Here is an 18,088-nt window from a genome sequence, read left to right on the forward strand (position 1 = left end):
GTTCACGATTCAATGATTAACAAAGTACCTATCACCTGTTCGATTTGTTATTTAAAATTATACTTTTAATACGAAGTGATAAATAAGTAGATGTATGTGTGCTGCTCAAACTACGTGTTTATTGAATACGAAACATTGGTGTAACAGTTGTTGGTAGGCGTATAAACGTAGGCCAAATGTACACTACCTCGAATGGATTTTGCAATAAATAGTATCGTAGACTTTACCTACCGAGCATGTGTGCATAAATTAAACACAGTGAGTCCGAAGCTTCAGAAGTTTACGTATATTTAATTCAGGACACCATGGTAATTTAACAATTCTGTGTACCATTTCATCCAATTCTCTATAACTCCCGTTTCATTAAGTTAAGGACCGAATACCGTCCGCGCTTAAAGTAACTCGAAAAGTTACTCCAAGCGTGTATTCTAGTTCCCGCTAACTTACAGAGAGATAAACTTCATCCAGTTTAAAAGTTAGATCGATGTTATTAAATTTTTATAATACATGTTCTCATCGCGATATTATACAATACAGTAAAAAAATTAATTATTAGTGCCAAAAGGGGGTTCCCCTACATTGTTATGCGGTAACATATTCAGCTGATCCAAGAGGTTCTCCCTCTCCCTCAGACAAGCCCACGCCTTCTCCTGCTCTTTCTTCGTCAGCGGTACTTTCCGCTGCTTCGATAGTATCAGTTTCTTGTAGTGCTCTATCACCTCATTGTCCGCTGTGCTTATTTTTCTTTTCAACGCCTGCCGCTTGCTCTCTTCCTGGGCGAGATTCAGCAACCGCTTCAGCTGCGTAACGTTGTGATTAGAAAGCGCGCTGAGTTCCTGCTGGCACCTTTTAATCTCCATCAGAATCTCGTCGTCCTCTTGGTTCTTCTTCTGCGCGTCTGGCTCCAGGATCCCCTGCTCGACGAGCTCCTTGTGCATTCTTAATTCTAAGTTAATGGAGTTCTGGATAGTGAGGTCCCTCAGAACCGGCGGGTCACTATCCCTGAAGAGTTTATTGTCCGAGTTATTATTCGCGACGTACACGTTCTCCTCTAGCAGCGCAGATACCAATCTCTGCGTCAGAGGCCCCGCTATACTATGCGCCTTCTTATCGTTCTTCGCGACTAACAGAGACACGTCCGAGCGGTTCTTCTTCTTCTCTCTGTTCGGGTTCGCCGCGTCTTCCTCTTGCAACAGATCGTTGTGCGTCCACATTAAGCTGTAGTGTCTACCCAACGGCGGGATCTTTTTGAACTCGCTGATATCGCCGTGGGTGGCGATCAGCTCCTCCAGCAGCTTAATGTCGTCGGGCATAATGTCCGTGCAGTAGGGATCGACGGACGCCCAGAACTTATTCGGCGTATCATTTTTTGGTAAAAGTAACTTTGGCGATTCGGACTTGGAGCCTTCGATTCTCGAGATCTCGTGAACGTTTGGAATGACCTGGGAGTTGGTGCTAGCCACAGCCTTCTGTTTAAACAGCTTCGCCGGCAGAGGCGACTGTGTCTTGGCGTTCAGTTCTTTAGGTTTGAATTTCTCCTCCCGCACCTTCTTATCTAGAAGCGAGAGCCCTTTCCCGCTTTTCGACCTCTTATCCCTGCGCTCCTCCGCGGACGACAAATTCGCTATCTCCTCTTGGATCATCCGGTGGCGCACGACGACCGACGACAGCAGCATTTCTAATTCTAACTGCAGCGTATCCAGGTCCTCCATACCTACGCCTTCCTCAGCGTTACGCAGAAGGATACTGCTGTACCTCGGGAGAAGGCGAGTGTTATCGGCGATCTTTAAAATAGGCAGGGACATCGTTGTTTCCGTGCTCTCCGTACTGGTGTCCGAATTCAGCGCCGAGGACTGCACGGTCTTGCCGCTCTCTCGCACTTTGACGACAGCTTTCTTGGAGCTCTGCTTCCCTTTGCCGGACATGGCTCGCGGTTTATCGGTACGCAAGTGTCTCGTGACGACGCTGGCTGTTACACCGAGCCATTCATTTCCAAATGGCTTTGTCGTGGCATCGCGCTGTTTCCTCTCTTCTTTTGGTAATCATCGCCATTGCCTACAACGGACTCTTTTATTTAATGCACGATGAGATTCTCTTTTCCTTAAACTCTGCTTTAAGAATGTGGCGCTCACCCTTTCGGTTCCGACTTCTCAATTTCCATTTGTCTATCACATGGTGGTGTGAGGCTTCTCGGAATGTTAGGTTATGTTACGTCCACAACCTGCACAGACAACGAACTTCTCGATCGCAACTACGATGGAACAGTCCGACCGTAGCACGTTTATATTCCGTCGTATAAAAAGGGATTCTAGGTTGAATGATTTAGTAGGGAAGTATTGTTTATTTACTGCCTTTGTGCTCAACAAACTGATACGGGAACAGTCAGCTCGGGCTGCGCCAGTGCTGTCTGCCAAGCAGCAGCACTGTCGCGTGCCTGCTATTTGTGTATAGTTCACGCGTATCAACAATAATATATATCGGAGGTTCCGGTCTAAAAATCGATTTTTTTTTTCATTTCATTTTTCGAATGTTCAAGCTTTTAGGAATGCGTGTTTAAAGGGATTTTTTGAAATTCGTAAAATTCTAGAAGTTATAGGCATTTTAGTAGCAGCGTTTTGGCCGGTTGAGAGTGGGGGAAGTTACGCACGTCCACGCATGCGCGCGATGACGGCGCGACGTTGAACCAATCAACACTAAGATGGGAAACGATGGGTATTGTTACTTACACGGGAAGATCCCGAACCCGAAAATTCAAAAAATTCCGAAACTTTGTGAATATGTAGGGGATTTTCTCGTGATTGCAACGCAATTTTTGTTTGCTGCCCAAATGTTCCGTTGTTAGTTAGACTTCCTTTGTACTTGATTTTACTGACTTTTATCATGCATTCTAAACATCTACCTTTACGTTCATCTGGAATAATCTTGCAGACAAAACGCAGACCATCGTTATAAATTTAAAATAACAAAATACAATAGTCCATTTGATTTCTTAGTGGATACGATAAACTCTGCTGATACGGAAGTTTCAACTTATAATAATGATTCCCGGGTTCACCACCAGAGGGCCACGAATAGCAATTGGTTCTCGCAAGTGCTAATCAAGCAGTGGTGCTCAACCTGGCTGTTCAGACTCCTCGAAGTAATAATCTGTTTATTTGGGAGTCTGTAAATGACAGTAAATTAGTAAAGATTAAGGATTGATGGAGAAATATATTTATTAGTTGGATTTTATATCCAAAACTGTTTAATCGTTATCCATACGGAAGGAGAAGAATTCAATCTACAGGTCAGAGAGCTTTAATTATATGTTTAAAAGGAGATATGACAATACCTCTAAGTTTACGCATTTCGAAGAGTCAAAGGCAGTGGTGGGTCCGCATTTTACCTAACGTAGAAAAGTGAATTCTCTACGTGTAGAATAAAGCGTAGTAAATAGCCTAACTTGATTACGCTCATGTATTTTTACTGTATAAAATCATATTTGAAAAAACCGTTGCAGACTGTGGAATGCCATAACCTCCATGGACATATCGTATTCATTAAATTCAGAATTGCAACAACATACTTATTGTTGGATGATGAATTTCTCGAACTATCTAAAAGTAGAATTGCATCTTTGGATTTCACACTGATCGTTGATTTTTTTGTAATCTTGAAATTTTGCGTTAAGTAAATTATTCGACAATGTCTTTCGAGTTGGAATTTTATAAGTTGGATTCAATTTATAAACAAAGTTTCTAAAGTGGTCAGATTCAATAATACTAAATGGAATGTTACATCCACAGAAATAATCTGCTAAAGCTTCAAATTATAATTTTTATAATTACATTTCAATCTTTTTTTTTAAAGTAATTTAAAATATGGTGCAGTAAAATTCAATGCAATAGGTAGAGGTTAATAATTTGTATTTGAATTTTTGACATTTTCTTTTCCCTGTCATTTAAGAAGGAACCTGCCGATCGACAAGTTTAGACCGGTTCTGCGCAGGTTGACGCTGATTGGTGCCGGGAGAAGCCACTATTGGCTGTACCCCCACCAACGCTTTTTCGGAGTCAATGAGCTCATTCTACATGCGCGAAACGGGTTCCTTCTTAAATGACATTTTCATTTTATACAATTAGTTACATTTTTTAACGTAGTAAACCCACCGCTGGTCAAAGGAATTTACTACGTGACACGCGTAAAAAATGTAACTAATTGTATAAAATGGAGAAAAATTCAAATACAAATTATTAACCTCTCCCTATTGCGTTAATTTTACTGCGCAATATTTTAATATACTTCAAAAAGAAAGATTGAAAATTGCGCGCATTCGAACTTCAAGTAAGAATTTTCCAATTTCGAAACTTGAAGTTTGAATGCGCGCAATTTTGTTAAATTTTGACTTATTTTGCCAATTCTGGCACCTGCGATAGCGGTGCTCATAATGATTAAGAATCAGCTTGGTTTTTTTGTTTCCGATAAGTCTATGAGCAGAAATCACTCCCTCTAGGGAGGTACTGCTTTTCAAAGGCGCGATTTTGAACTCCGCATAACATTGAAAAAACACAATTAAAAGTGCATTTAAAAAATTGTTCCGTGTACATTACAAATAGCTTAATAAATGAAAAAAAAGTTTGACATTGTTATTCATTGTATTCACCGAGAAAAAAAGCCTGAATGTTGTCGAATTTTATTAATCGTCTATTGATTAATTGCTTTACTCAGTAGCACGAAAGACGGAGGACACAGTTCAATCAGTATGGACAGGAACACTGGGCGAAGGTACGAAGAGGAGACAACCGATCAGCCCGTGGACTACGGTAAAAAGTATACCGAGCGGAAAGCCGTACCCCAGAATCATTCCATCGACGATTCGACTCGGAGCGACCGATCCTGCAAAAAGGAGTTCGGGGAACGCGACTCCAAAGTAGACCTGTTCGGAGATTACGCCGAGACCGATCTCGACCAACCCACGGATTACAGCCTCCGGTACGCCGAAGACGATACAGACGACGACGAGAAGCAGAGTCCAGAGTATTTCCCGGGAAGCGTTCAAGAAGATACCGTGAAGACGTACTGCACCGAGGGAACTCCCTACGAGACGCCTTTCAATTTCTCCACCGCGACGTCGATGTCCGATTTGCGACTGGAAGACACGAAGGAACCTATCGATTCGCAGAAGAAGCATAATAAGAAAGTCCACGAGCTTGTTCGCAAGGAGGACATGGCGTTCGAACGCGCCCTGCCTATTAATTGCACCGAAGGTCGCTCGCATCTCGCTGAGAAAGAATTGGAGACCTCTAAGACTTCCCAGGCGCATAAGTCCGGTCGCCTTTCCCCTGAAAAGCTGCTGGATTACTATCAAGCCGGGGCGTCCGACGGTTTCTCTCGGGCTAACTCGTTGACCTCGCTCGGCAGCGCGACGACGCAGAGAAATAACGTCGCTGGTAATACCTCGAAAGCATCTCCCACCGATTCTGCGGATAAAATTGACGCTGGGTCGGAGAGAACGGATCGCAACGGTTCTACTGCGAGTGGGCTACGCATGCCTGGGGAAGTTGATAGCCCGACAGAAGGGAAAAGCAATCCGAGAGTCGTGGATAAAGAAGGTTCGTCGCGCGAGTACTGGATTATTTACTGAGCTTCGTTGAACGTTGCGAAACGTTATACTGGTATTCGTTTCAGGGAAGATGGTGACGTTCAGTAGACAGGACTACTATGCCGAGCAAACGCCCTTAATGTTCTCTCGGTGCAGCTCCCTTGGCTCGTTGAGCGGCTTCGAGCAGCATTCCATCCATGACGATCGTAGCTCCATCATTAGTGACTTCAGGTAATTATCGCAAAGGATCACGTACTTTGAGAAGAGGCCCACAGTGATTATGTTTAATTTCGAACAGCCGCAGGACCAGTGGCGTTGTCTCGCCAAGCGAGCTGCCGGATTCGCCTACGCAAACCATCCCGCCCAGCCCCCGCAATCACAAGAGCCAGGATTTCATAAGTAAAATACCAGAGGAAGCAGTAAGACCACCGGTTCGACACTTATGTATGCAATGCCATTGATCGCCAGTGAAAGAGATAGTAATAGCAGTATGAGGATTATATGAATTTCTATTCGAGCAATGTTCCACACTCAGGTCCCTATTCGCTTCTGCGTTTTAAATGAGGATCGTTTTTAGCGTACTCGAAGTGCCACGCGCCGCGGACCAGCGTGTTCGAGGACGACATCGCGACGTTTAAAGAGGAGTCCACGCCAATTGAATTCTCCACCGCCACTAGTCTCAGTTCTCTCACGATCGACGACGAGCTGAAGGTAACGAACGGCTCGAAATCGCGAGCCGAGTTGAAGGAAGCTGCGACTGAGCTTGCTAAAGAGATCAAGGAAGAATCGGCGGAGAAAGTGGGTAATGCAGAAGCTGAGAAGGACCAGGAGCAAGTCAGCGATGGTGACGAGGATGACGAAGATATGCTGGCTGCGTGCATCAGCATGGGGATACAGAATAATAGGTAGCGATACTTTTCGTATCTCGAGAAATCAAGGATCAGATCATATTTCTCTAGAATTCTCAAAAATTCGTCTTTTGAATCTTTTTGGAATCCCTACTTTCAGCTGTTTTTTCCCCTCAGATTTTAGCTGTATTGCTCTTCGGCAAAGTTATAACGATATAAAGAGCACTTGGTCAATTTTAAAAGAATTTCTTCAACTTGCGAAAGTTCCACGGGGAACTTTTATTATTTCCTCCAAATTGAAAACAGACATCGGATTCGGTTTTTCCATCCCCAAATTGGACTAGTCTAATTTTCCCAACTGAATTAAAAATCTATGCACTAGAGGGTTAATTAATGTCAGGAGTGAATTTCCCCAGACCTAAGTTTCTCGCGAAATACTGTAATTTCTCGAGAAATAAGAAATAAGCAATTATAAAGTTTCTCGAGAAGGAACACTGAATTGGAGTCTTTAATACTTTTAAACGTACAGGTACAGGCAGTCCTTTAAAACATCCACCGTCCAGAAGCCCGTACAGCCTGAGCCGTCTAACATGTTGCCACGATGTCAGAGGACTACTGCCTCGAACAGATTGGAACCTCGCGTCCCTGTTGCTAGCGGAGACACGGCAGCGACTGCTTCCAAAGCGACTAAGAATGACATAGAAGTTGTCACTGCTCCAGACACGGTGCACGTGTATTGCACAGAAGACACACCGGCAGATATTTCCCCGGTAGGGTCACAGTCGAATCTCTCTGCGCTGTCCATGCCAAGTGTTCAAGAGAACGTCGAGAGGGTGGAGGAGGCCAAAGCCTCTAGCGAGGTTGAGAGCCATAGAAATGACTTGTCAGACGAGAGTTCTAATCTTTCCGGCGAAGACGAGAAAATTCTTGACGCATGCATCCAATCGGGAATACCTAAGGTAATTATGGATGTACAGTCTTCCCCGGATTATCGAGGAAGATCCAGGACCGGGGAATTCTCGATAAACCGAGGCAGGGGAAGCAGTTAGCACCTGAGAGTGAGTGAAATAACGCACCAGCGGGAGACCCTCGGTCGACGGGGAATTGAGTCATTCAGTATTGAATATGAAAATTTTCATATTACTGATTACACTTTGGCGAGAGTATTACCGATGGATTGGTCAGTTTATGTCGACGAAAATGAGTCCAAACACGAAGCAATTCGATCCATGTTTCATTATGAAAACACGATTAGAATTCCAGTTCCCTGGTTAATGGGAGAAAGCACGCTTCTGGCGGTTAACTCGCAACATTTCTCCTGCCTTTATCGAAGTAATTTGCCAATCCTCGTAATACCAAATAGGTACTAAACATCCAGGCAATTTCTCCTGAAATTCTCTTTATCCTCCATTTAAAAATTCTCCCTCCATTTAAATTCTCTTCTCCAGTATTACATAGCGTGTAACAGGAAGAAGTCACTTTCCATGCGCTGATTGACGTTCACTAAAAACGGACCGAATTGCTTCGCGTTTGAACTCATTTTCATCGAGAAACCTTAAAAAATCCATTGGCAATACTTTCATGAACATTTATCAAAAACATGAACGTTTTATTTTACTGCACTGGCTATTTTACCTGGCCCAATGGTTTTATTGCTCTACCCGGGAACGCAGGTCCTCGCTCGCAGCAAGGAAGCAAAACTGTGGGGTGGATAGGTCTTTCCCGATAATCCGGGGAAAAACGCATTTCAATAATCCGAGGAAGACTGTGAGAGGCAGTGTTTTTGTGTTTCTACGCTGATTGTTTCTCCTTCGCTTGTAGGTTCGCCAGATAACTCCACCTCCGACCAGTTGCATTCCCTTTATGCAGAAAACGGAGGTGGCGACGCAGAGATTCAACATATGTGGCACACCCTCGTCGTCTCCTGTCGAAAGTGGCAACAAGAACCCTATTCTCGGCAAAGCAGCATGTCGCCCCACACTGGAGCATGACAATGAGCTCTCCGACGACAGTCCCAATCACACTGACGACGAAGCCATTCTGAGCGAGTGCATAAGATCAGCGATGCCCAAGGTTCCTCCAGCGAACTTGCGAAGCTACTGAATTTTAGTGTCGCCGAGCTAACGCTCCATTTAAATTGCAGGTGAGATTGAACATCTCGACTCTGATGGGACAAGCGTTGCCGCAGGCGACGGATAAATCTAAAGTGACCGCGCCACGGAAGCCACCTTCTTCTGTCGCATTCCGTCAGCCAGAATACTCGAAACAGAGTAAGCACCAGCCTAAGAAGCCAGTGGCCTTCGAAGAGAATTTGAGCCTCTCCGAGGAGGAGGAGGACATTATGCTGGCGCAGTGCATCAAGTCGGGCATGCCAAAGGTGAGGATGGATATCATCTTCAAAGTAAACTCTGCGGTCTACGAGTCTAAGCGTATCGTAATTTCCAGGCGCTCAATGCTTCGTCGAATTCGTCCCTGGTAGCCGCGAAGAAACAGCCAGAGCAGTATTCGAAGGCTAGGTCCGCTTCCAGCGCTTCCTCCTTCTACGTAAACAAGCCTTACTCCACGAGGAATGCGCAGATGCAAGCTACTCGCAAGCCCGATGAAAGCGACGCACCTGTTCTTGGAGGAAGCTCCTGCTCCTTCCACGCTGCGAAGGCGCCAGAAGCCAGAAGGCACCCGATTAAAAATGGGCTAGCTTCGTACGAGAGAGCAAGCTTGTCGACTTGTAACAGTAGGAAGCACTCGGACCCCGAACATGGCAGCGTCAACGAGAACGGCTCGAGTGGCTCGCGCTCCCAAGTCCCCAATTGCAGATCCCCGATCTCTAATGGGACAGACAACGACGACGACGAGCCGTGCCGCGGTACAGCCAAGTCGAACGTGGGGCCATCTCGACACAGCTCTGTGAGCTCCCTGAGCGAAGAAGGCTCCCTGGGCTCCATAGAGGAGTGGGCTCTGCTGGAGCTCTGCATCAGCTCCGGCATGCCCAGGAACAAGTACCGCCTCAAGGGGATGAAGGCTGCCGAAGGCAGCAATCACGAGGAACGCGACACGATAGCCGAAGATAATTACTCGATATGCAGCTACAATTCCTACGTCTGCAAAACCTAGGTGGCTTGCCGCGCGTTCTGGCTTTGTTCTGCTTATCTGTTGGAAGACTGAAGACTTTTTTACAGTAACTGAGAGTGGAAGCGAGGCAGGGGAATTTTTAATAAGGAGCTTAGATAGATTTTACGCGTAGGGTGGCCCTTGAGGGAAGCTGCGAGGCTTCTCTAAGCGAAGGATGTTTGCATGATTCTGCGAAGCCTAATGTTGCGGGACGATGCACTCCGATCGAGTATGGCCCTCGGATTGTTATTAGTTGAGGTTTCTCCGTCGCGAGTCATGTTGGTGAAATGTTGGAATACTATTTAGCTTAATTAGTAGCCGTAGTAATATTGACCATGTTAATGCGCTGCTTAAAATAATTGGAGGATCGCCTACTCGAATAGTCCCCGGCAAGGTAACCGACAGTATTTTTATTCGATCCATCCACATTTAGTTCCTTCGGATTCTCCTGGATTCTCCAATTGTTTCGAGCGACAGATCGTTTCTAAGAGAAGATACTCGGAACTGAAGTAGTAACGCGAACCGGTGGCTCCCAGGGTTGTCGAATCCGTAGAGCATGGCACTGCGAGAGCCAGATTTTTGTCACTTTCCAGCTGAGACTCTTATCTCGCACGTATCTTGCCCCGCGAGACATTTTAGCTTTGTTTCAGCCTTGTGCAGTTTTTATCGTCCGTAATGAATTAAGCATCACTCATTTCTGTCGCGGCGCGCGATACCGATTTCGAGAGGGGAGGCGGTGTGCGCGCCGCTAGAGGCGAAGAGATTTTATTTACGTGGCTCTGCTTAGGCGCTTTTTTAATCGCTAGGATTTTTTCTTAGTCGCACAGTTTGGAGGCCTGTTGATTTAACGATAACCGCGGCAAGACGCCGCTGACTGTATTTCATATTTCGCAGTTAAGAGATTCGATTGTTATATGATTATAGCATTGATAATAAAGTTTCAGACTCTCGATTTATTATAAAAAAAAATGGGACTTCTCTTCTAGGGCGCACGGTGAACCAGGAAATTGGACATTTTTAATGCCCTGCCCCCTTCTCCGCTCCCCGCCCGGGTTTACGTGCATGTGTGCGGTAATGTTCAGAGCCTGGAAGATATACCGCAATATTGCGGATTTATGGCATAGAGGAACGCGTACCGTAATTCATTGTCGAGTACGAATTTGTAGGTAGCAATCGTTGCACCGGGGCATCAATTTTCAGACAGGAAGAGCAGGGTGCACCGTTTGGAAAGAAAATTATAGCCATCAGTGCAGCGTCTCCTGTAATAAACTGAAAGAGGCTTATTGAGTTATTGAGAGGCCGCGGGGGGAATCCCATTTTATGGGCTAAAAACATAGAAAAGTTTAGGAATTTTTTTTTAAGAAACTAGCATTTCGATTCATCTGAAATTTCGACCATGTTTCTATGCATCCTTGAAGAAGTTGCAGTTTTTTTTTTATTCATTTCTAATAATAAATATAGGAGTTACGCATCACGTCGCGCAATACTCGTCGTCCGCTGGTGTGCATGATATTTACCTTCCAGGTAATCTGAAGCAGAAAAATGAAACGGCGTTTTACTTCGTACATATGTAGCTTCAATTTGATGCACCAGAATACCGCTAAGTTCTATGCTTCTTTTGTTAAAATTGGCGCAAAATTGGATCGCAAAAATTTAGAGGTTCAAACCTTTCAGTTTCAAAACTCTCCACACCGCTCGATAAGTTTTTTTGTTTTTTGCTGGTTCATCAATTTCAAGCTACATATGTATAAAATAAAACCCCGTTTCAGATTACCTGATAGATAAATATCATGCACACCAATGGCCGGCGAATTTTGCGCGGCGCGACGATCGTGCATGCATAACTACTATATTTATGGTTAAAAATTAATAAAAAAATCCCTTCTTCTTCAAAGAAGCATCAAAACATGCTCCAAGTTTCAGATGAATCGAATCGCTGGATTCGTAAAAAAAAAATCCCAAATTTTGCTATGTTTTTAGCCCAAAGAATAGGGGATTCCCCTTAAGCAAATGCTTCGCTACGTAGCCAGTTGCTGCGTCGGATATTTCTTGAAATAGGTTTGATCTAGCAGGTCTTCCGAACAAATGACGGCCGAAGAGTCGTCATGCAGCTCTAGAGTTCATTACTGATTACAGACCAGGGTTGCTGGAGCAGAAAAGTTGCCGCCTTTTGACCGCTACCTTGCCGTTCGATGTAATGACCACCTGCCTGGCACCTTAGCCCATTTCCTGCGCCTATAAGTCTTCATATAGCCTAGGTCGAGCCTTTACAAGTTCATTGTAAAGTCTCCGGGTGGTGCGCTCGCGTTGCGAGGGAACGTTCCTTGCAACAGGAAGGGCGAGCCAGAAGCTTGAAAGATTCAACAGTGGGGAAGATTTGAAAGTAGCTTGAGCCTGGGACTTCGGTAGACAAGATGTTCCTCGAAAGAAGAAAGTTCAAAGTGTCTGGTACGGTGCTGCTGGAAGTAGAAGAAAAGTAGAGTAGCTTGAGAAGAAGCTCCTTCCGAAGCGAAGTTCTCTTAATCTCGCATTCCTTTACTTTTGGCGACTAAGAGTCAAAGCCAATGGCATTGATAAGCTTGCTTTACGTACTCCTTTCTCCCCGCGCACAACTTCAACACCCAAGTAGAATAAATAGCAGCGTTAGCTGACCAGTGGACTCCAACTGAACGGTACCACGTTGGATTATCCTCAAACCAGTAATACCACCACCAAACATCCGCGAAGCAAACTGAAGAGAGCGAAGAGCAGTGCCAACGTCTAATCGAAGCTTCGCGAGAGTCTGATCCACACCCCAGCCTAATCCGTTGCCTTTATTCCAATCGCTACCACCTACCATTAAACACAGGATGCTCCTCCAAGCGCAGATGCACCCCCGTGCATTCTACGCGCTTGCACTGGTACTGCTAGCGGGCAACGCTGGATGCGAGGACAGGACGAGGTGGTTCTCAAGCCTGAGCACGGTGCTGAAGAACTGCCCACAGGAGTCCTGGAACAGCTCGGGCCAGGAGGAGTTCCTGGAGAAGTTCCGTCGCTGCGTGCAGGAGCGCGTCTTGGCTTCTTTGGACACTCTTCTTCGCGGCGACGTTATTCCAGTCTTCGCAGGCCTGGACTTGGTACGCTTTCAGGAGGATGGAGTGAATTCAACGTACAACGACACCGACAGGTAAATTAAATCTTCCTTTGGACACACCGTTAAATTAAACTCTAAGCAGCTTCTGTTCTTTCAGGGAGGAAGAAAGGTTCGAGACTAACTTAGTTGAGAATTATATCTCGTATAGCAGGAGACTAAAAGGGGTCTAGTTGAGTTTATCGAGAAGGCTATTCGTAGAGAAATTTGGGCTGTTGGAAAACATGCGAGACTTTGCAAAAGTGTAGTTCAGATGCTCCTAATTGCGGACTAACTTTCTGCAAAGTATCAGAACTTCCTAATAATGAAGTATAGAAATGTGCGAAGCTTTTGGCTAAATCGTGGAGGGTCCAGCGACCCCACGTGGGTTCGTCGATCGGTTTGAATAATTGAGAATGCTCCCAGGACGCATCGACGTCCGGCAAAACTTCTAAGAATATTAGACGAGCTCCAGGAACTTCGGGGCAGTCTTCGCGCTTCCGAAACTCTCCGAAGACTTCAGAAAATGGATGGTAGCTGATTCTTTATTGATCATATTCCTACAGGGCACCGCTTCTTGCTCTTTAAGTATTCTCCGCCCTTTCGCTATTATTAAATTCCCTTGTAATTAATTCAGGCGCAGAGAGGCGTCACCAGCGAAAGATTCTTCTCAGCTTGCACGAAAGGTCTCTTCATAAAAAAATACCTGAAAAATCAGGAATAGAATTTTTATTATTTTTCCTTTTAGAGAAATCGTGGGAAAGCCTCCCTAAAGAATGGAAAATGTGTAACTTCGATTTTTTCGAAGTGGCGCAAGGATCGGGGAGCGTGAGGTACTCAGAAATTCAGATCATGAGATCTCAAGAATCGTTCAGTGGTATTGGAAACCTATTTGCACCCGCTAGGCGAGATTTATCTCTTCTGTAACGACGCCAATGGAAACTCAGAATCACATTTTACGGAAGGAAAGGATGGAAGGAATGCTCGTGGGGTTGCAGGATTTTTTGGGAAGTCATGTTAGTAGATTTCTGAAGCTGTCTGAAATCTACCAAGTCCGTCTCCGTGGGCGGGGAAAATTGTTTGGAGGAGACTCAAGCTGCAAGTAGAACGGGAAAAGAAGAAGAAACCGTAATCTGTTCTTCAAGTATTCTCAAAGTTCGGATTTTCATGGAAACACCCTTTATTTGCTAGAAGGAAGTGCCGGTGTAGTACAGCCCCTTTTAAGACCACCATCAATTATTCATTTTCAATGTTAATCCGCAACTTTTAATTTGAATCTTTTGTACCTTGCGCAATAGGTACACCTTCGTTTTGGAGATCAAAGGGGCTCGCGTGTGGAGCACCGTGGGGCCGTCGATAACAGTACAGTCGCAGGGTATCAAGTCGGAGATGCAGCGATACAAAGTACTCGCGATTCCGTCTCGCTCTATTTCCTGCGGACAGGAAAAATATCGGAGCCTTAATGGAACGAAGGGGGAGCGTTTTACAGAGACAAATTTCAAGGCACGCGAGCTCTCGCGTTGAGAAACTTGAAAGAATCATTTCTACTCAGGAATATCTTAACGAAGTGTCCTTTAAGGGTACCCTCCCCTAAAATTTTGCACAAAATCGATTTTTTATATATACTTAGTAGTACGTCATCTAAAGAATGGCTAATTAAAATTTGCCTTCAAAATTCGGGGCCGTTTTTCTCAAAAACACGTTTTCTTAAAAATCCTAAAAAAAAAAATAATCGACCGATTTAAAAAATTCTTGCGGGATTTGGTTCATTACTAAATTCTCCATGCAACGATCTATAATGGTAACTGTGCGAGCAATCGTTTCCTTTTTATAAACATTCTCGTGCGTAAAATTACCGATTTTTCGATGTTCGTGGTTCAAAAGTCTGCCAGTCTACGAGATTACAATATTTTGCTATGACCGTAGAAGATTCCACGAGCAATCTCATAAGCTTTAAGAATTTTCGTAATTCGTTGATTTCGGATAATTCTACGAAGCGCTAAAAATCCCGCAGATGAGCAACTTCTTTTTTGTACCACCCGGACATTCACAGCCACCAGCAGGCAGCAGTGTTAGATAAAATTTTCAAAAAATATTTTTCACTATCTCCAAAGACGTACAAATACACCCCAAAAAGTTTTTCGACCCTACGTCGTTTACTTCTTTTTAAATAAAATCCTAACGATGGCCTATTTCTGGAGTGGTTCAGTGAACGGGTAGCCTTAATTATGCGACGAATAGCAATTACTTGTGAATGTTTAAAATCGATACGAGTAGCTTCAATTAGCGAACCGCAAGTCTCTGTAACTGGGAGTCAGATCCTTTTTATCTTTCTATTTATTATTTACATCCAGCGCCTAAAATCTTCTTGCGACGTTTTTTGCCCCGCAGTGACCCCGGGGATGAAGCAAACTGGACGGCAATAATCGCGAAGCGGCTGTTGCGCGTGCTGCGCTCTCACGTGTTCAAAGTGGACGTCGACCGCCTCACCATCGCTTCACCTTCAAACAACTCCGAAACGGAAGTGGGCAACGGCGTGTTCGAAGGTGGGTAGATCTGCTATTTCACGTTCTACTGGTCCCCAATTGGTGCCCCCGCGCTGGGCATCAGCGGTACCAAATACGGCCCAATAATTAAGCGAGCTGTGCAGCAAGCTCCAGGAGCAATTCAGTGCGCCAGTAACAGGCACGCGGTGTTTTCAGGACGGAGAAGGCACAGGCGCAGGCACAACCACATGATGCCGCTTCTGATGATGGGCTTCGTGCTGATGGGCACGATCCTCATACCCATGGGCTTCCAGTTCCTCGCCGTGCTGGGCGGCAAAGCGCTGCTCCTCGCGAAAATGGCACTGATACTCTCCAGCATACAGGGGCTGAAGAAGATCGCGTCGAACGGCGTGAATTACGGACTGTACCACACTCCGGTCGCCGAGGGCTGGCACGAGCGAAGCCATATAGAGCCGCCCCCGCATTTCGATCTACCCTTCCCGCCGCACATGCACCCTTAAGGCGGGTTTTCCAATACTGGAGGAGAAGTCGATTTTCTCGAGAACGAAGGGCCGTATCAAAAAATTTCATTCCTTTTCGTCGGCTTGTTCACTTATTGCAAGTCGAAAAGGAAGAGCAACTTTTTTTCGTATCGCGCCTCGTTTTCGAGGAAATCGACTTTGAATTGCTTGATGTATAGGAAAACGTACCTTTAGCTCCTTCTGCACGCCAGAGGCTCGAAGGAGCTGGGGCTTGTTCAATTTAGAGAATCTAAATCCCAATTCGCTGAGTGGCTGAAGTGGGTGTTACAGCTTGCCCGGGACGAGGGGGTTTAAGCCCCATTTTAGGGGTCGATGTTGTAACAGAATTATTATTCAATCGGAGCTTTATCCTGCTGAAGACTCCGCGGTATTTTTAAGCCACTTGCAGGGGGCACGCGGCGAGGGCGAGCCGATCAAGGGGCTCTGCGTGGTTCGGGAAACAATGTCGTTATGCTTGAAAAGGGGGTTGATGATGGCTGGGATTTTCGAGCAGCCTTCTGCGAGTCCCTTTCGTTTGCTGCGGACTCTGTGTAATTATAGTATTTCTGTTTAGTGTACGCAGCGAGTTTATCTCGCAAGGATTAAGTTTAAGGTGTATTCCGAGAAGTTTAAATATAGCTTAATGCAAAGTAACGCCCTGGGAGTAATTATTTTATATTAGCTGAATCGTGCATTGTTAAAATGGTAAGCTTGTGATTTTTAGGTGATTTTGAGTGAATAGGCGAGCCACGTTACACTATTTGAAAGCTGGATGATGTCTTTAGAGGGTGGAAGCGGGGGACGTTTTACTTGATCAAACAATCGACGACAGTGTGATCTAGGTGGCCACGGGCTTGCACGGCGAAGAGCGTGGTAAATCTCGCGGACGTGATTTAATAAAATTCAGAAGCGTCCCAGTGAATAATTCAGTTCTCCATTGAATGCGGCGAATCTATTCTTATATAACGAAGGAGGCGAGGACACTTTTGTATAATCGATACCTACGTAAATACGTTTGCGACGGCATTCTTATTCATAGTCAATTAAAATATTTATTGCGCGCTCCGCAGTCCTCGTAACATCGTCGACATTTATACGCCGCGATTTTTACAGGATTCCTATTCTTGATCCTGCCAGGGTCCTGCATTCGGTGGAGAAGGAAGCTGTAGGGAGAAAGCTTAAAAAAAACAACTTTGATGTAGAAGAAAGCTTTGGCCGGTAGGTGAGGGTTGAGGAGGGCTTCGGGGAACAATTGGAAGGTAGAAGAAAGCTTCGCAGAACAATCTGGAGATACAAGAAAGCTTCAGGGAAGACTTTGGGGGCTGAAGAAAGCTTTGAAGTGCAACTTTGAAACAGAAGGGAGCTTTAGGGAACAACACGAGGGTGAAGAAAGCTTCAAACGCCAATTTGTGGGTGGAGAAAGTTTCAGGGACTAATTTGAGAGATGAAGAAAGCTTCGAAGACCAATTTGGAGGTGGAGAAAGCTTCAAAAGTGAATTTGAGGGCTGAAGAAAGCTTCAAAGATCAACTTAAAGGTAAAGGAAAGCTTCAAACACCAACTTAAAGGTAAACCAAAGCTTCAAAACCAATTTATAGGTAAAATAAAGCTTTAAAAACCAACATAAAGAGAAACCAAAGCTCCAAAACCAACTTAAAGGTAAAATAAAGCTCCAAAACCAAATTATAGTAAAATAAAGCTTCAAAAACCAACTTAAAGGTAAACTAAAGCTTCAAAAACCAACTTAAAGGTAAAATAAAGCTCCAAAACCAACTTAAAGGTAAAATAAAGCTTTAAAAACCAACTTGAAGGTAAAATAAAGTTCCAAAACCAACTTATAGGTAAAATAAAGCTTCAAAAACCAACTTAAAGGTAAAATAAAGCATTAATAAACCAACTTGAAGGTAAAATAAAGCTCCAAAATCAACTTATAGGTAAAATAAAGCTTCAAAAACCAACTTAAAGGTAAAATAAAGCTCCAAAACCAACTTAAAGGTAAACTAAAGCTTCAAAAACCAACTTAAAGGTAAAATAAAGCTCCAAAACCAACTTATAGGTAAATTAAAGCTTCAAAAACCAACTAAAAGGTAAACTAAAGCTTCAGAAACCAACTTAAGGGTAAAGAATGCCTCAGAGAGCATCTCAAAGATAGAAGAAAAATCCAGAGCACCCATTAATGATAAAATAAATCTTTCAGAAGGTAATTTAGTTACATAAAGAAGCTTCCAAGCTCCCTCCAAGCATAAAAGAAACCAGCGGAGAGCAGTACAGAAATTTACATCCAAGTATCTTCAGCACCTAATCAAATAAAGGAACTGCAACGCGACCACGGCGAAGGGACAAGCCAAGCGGAATTAGAAGAGCGTATGTAATTGACCGGAAGAGAATGTTTCCTCCAAAAATACCCCGTCCGCAATCGGTACATCCCGCAGCAATT

The 18,088-nt window shown here is 44.5% G+C and overlaps 3 protein-coding genes across 7 annotated transcripts; 2 read left to right on the forward strand and 1 right to left on the reverse strand.

The window, feature by feature from the left end:
• Positions 1-99: 99 nt before the first annotated feature.
• Positions 100-2,414, reverse strand: Ada3 (transcriptional adaptor 3). 2 transcript variants are annotated; one of them, XM_076828640.1, is made up of 2 exons: positions 2,133-2,414; positions 100-2,055 (listed from the first exon to the last, which is right to left on the reverse strand). In XM_076828640.1, exon 2 carries the CDS (start codon positions 1,923-1,925, stop codon positions 546-548), a length of 1,380 nt encoding a protein of 459 aa, XP_076684755.1. In that variant the 5' UTR covers positions 1,926-2,055; positions 2,133-2,414; the 3' UTR covers positions 100-545. The 2 variants fall into 2 exon arrangements, with proteins under 2 accessions (XP_076684755.1, XP_076684756.1); XM_076828641.1 differs by having other exon boundaries at positions 100-2,067.
• Positions 2,415-3,106: 692 nt separating this feature from the next.
• Positions 3,107-10,325, forward strand: LOC143376791 (uncharacterized). 3 transcript variants are annotated; one of them, XM_076827462.1, is made up of 9 exons: positions 3,107-3,286; positions 4,708-5,591; positions 5,668-5,812; positions 5,880-6,025; positions 6,159-6,486; positions 6,959-7,388; positions 8,251-8,502; positions 8,573-8,806; positions 8,875-10,325. In XM_076827462.1, exons 2-9 carry the CDS (start codon positions 4,742-4,744, stop codon positions 9,538-9,540), a joined length of 3,051 nt encoding a protein of 1,016 aa, XP_076683577.1. In that variant the 5' UTR covers positions 3,107-3,286; positions 4,708-4,741; the 3' UTR covers positions 9,541-10,325. The 3 variants fall into 3 exon arrangements, with proteins under 3 accessions (XP_076683577.1, XP_076683579.1, XP_076683576.1); XM_076827464.1 differs by having other exon boundaries at positions 4,711-5,591; XM_076827461.1 differs by lacking the exon at positions 3,107-3,286 and having other exon boundaries at positions 4,685-5,591.
• Positions 10,326-11,619: 1,294 nt separating this feature from the next.
• Osi23 (DUF1676 domain-containing protein Osi23) lies at positions 11,620-16,260 on the forward strand. 2 transcript variants are annotated; one of them, XM_076827781.1, is made up of 4 exons: positions 11,620-12,703; positions 12,768-12,779; positions 15,038-15,192; positions 15,349-16,260. In XM_076827781.1, the coding sequence occupies exons 1-4, from the start codon at positions 12,387-12,389 to the stop codon at positions 15,651-15,653; spliced, it is 789 nt and encodes a 262-aa protein (XP_076683896.1). In that variant the 5' UTR covers positions 11,620-12,386; the 3' UTR covers positions 15,654-16,260. The 2 variants fall into 2 exon arrangements, with proteins under 2 accessions (XP_076683896.1, XP_076683898.1); XM_076827783.1 differs by lacking the exon at positions 12,768-12,779 and having other exon boundaries at positions 11,621-12,703.
• Positions 16,261-18,088: the final 1,828 nt, after the last annotated feature.

This window comes from Andrena cerasifolii, chromosome 15 (genome assembly GCF_050908995.1).
Source record: "Andrena cerasifolii isolate SP2316 chromosome 15, iyAndCera1_principal, whole genome shotgun sequence".
NCBI lineage: Eukaryota > Metazoa > Arthropoda > Insecta > Hymenoptera > Andrenidae > Andrena > Andrena cerasifolii.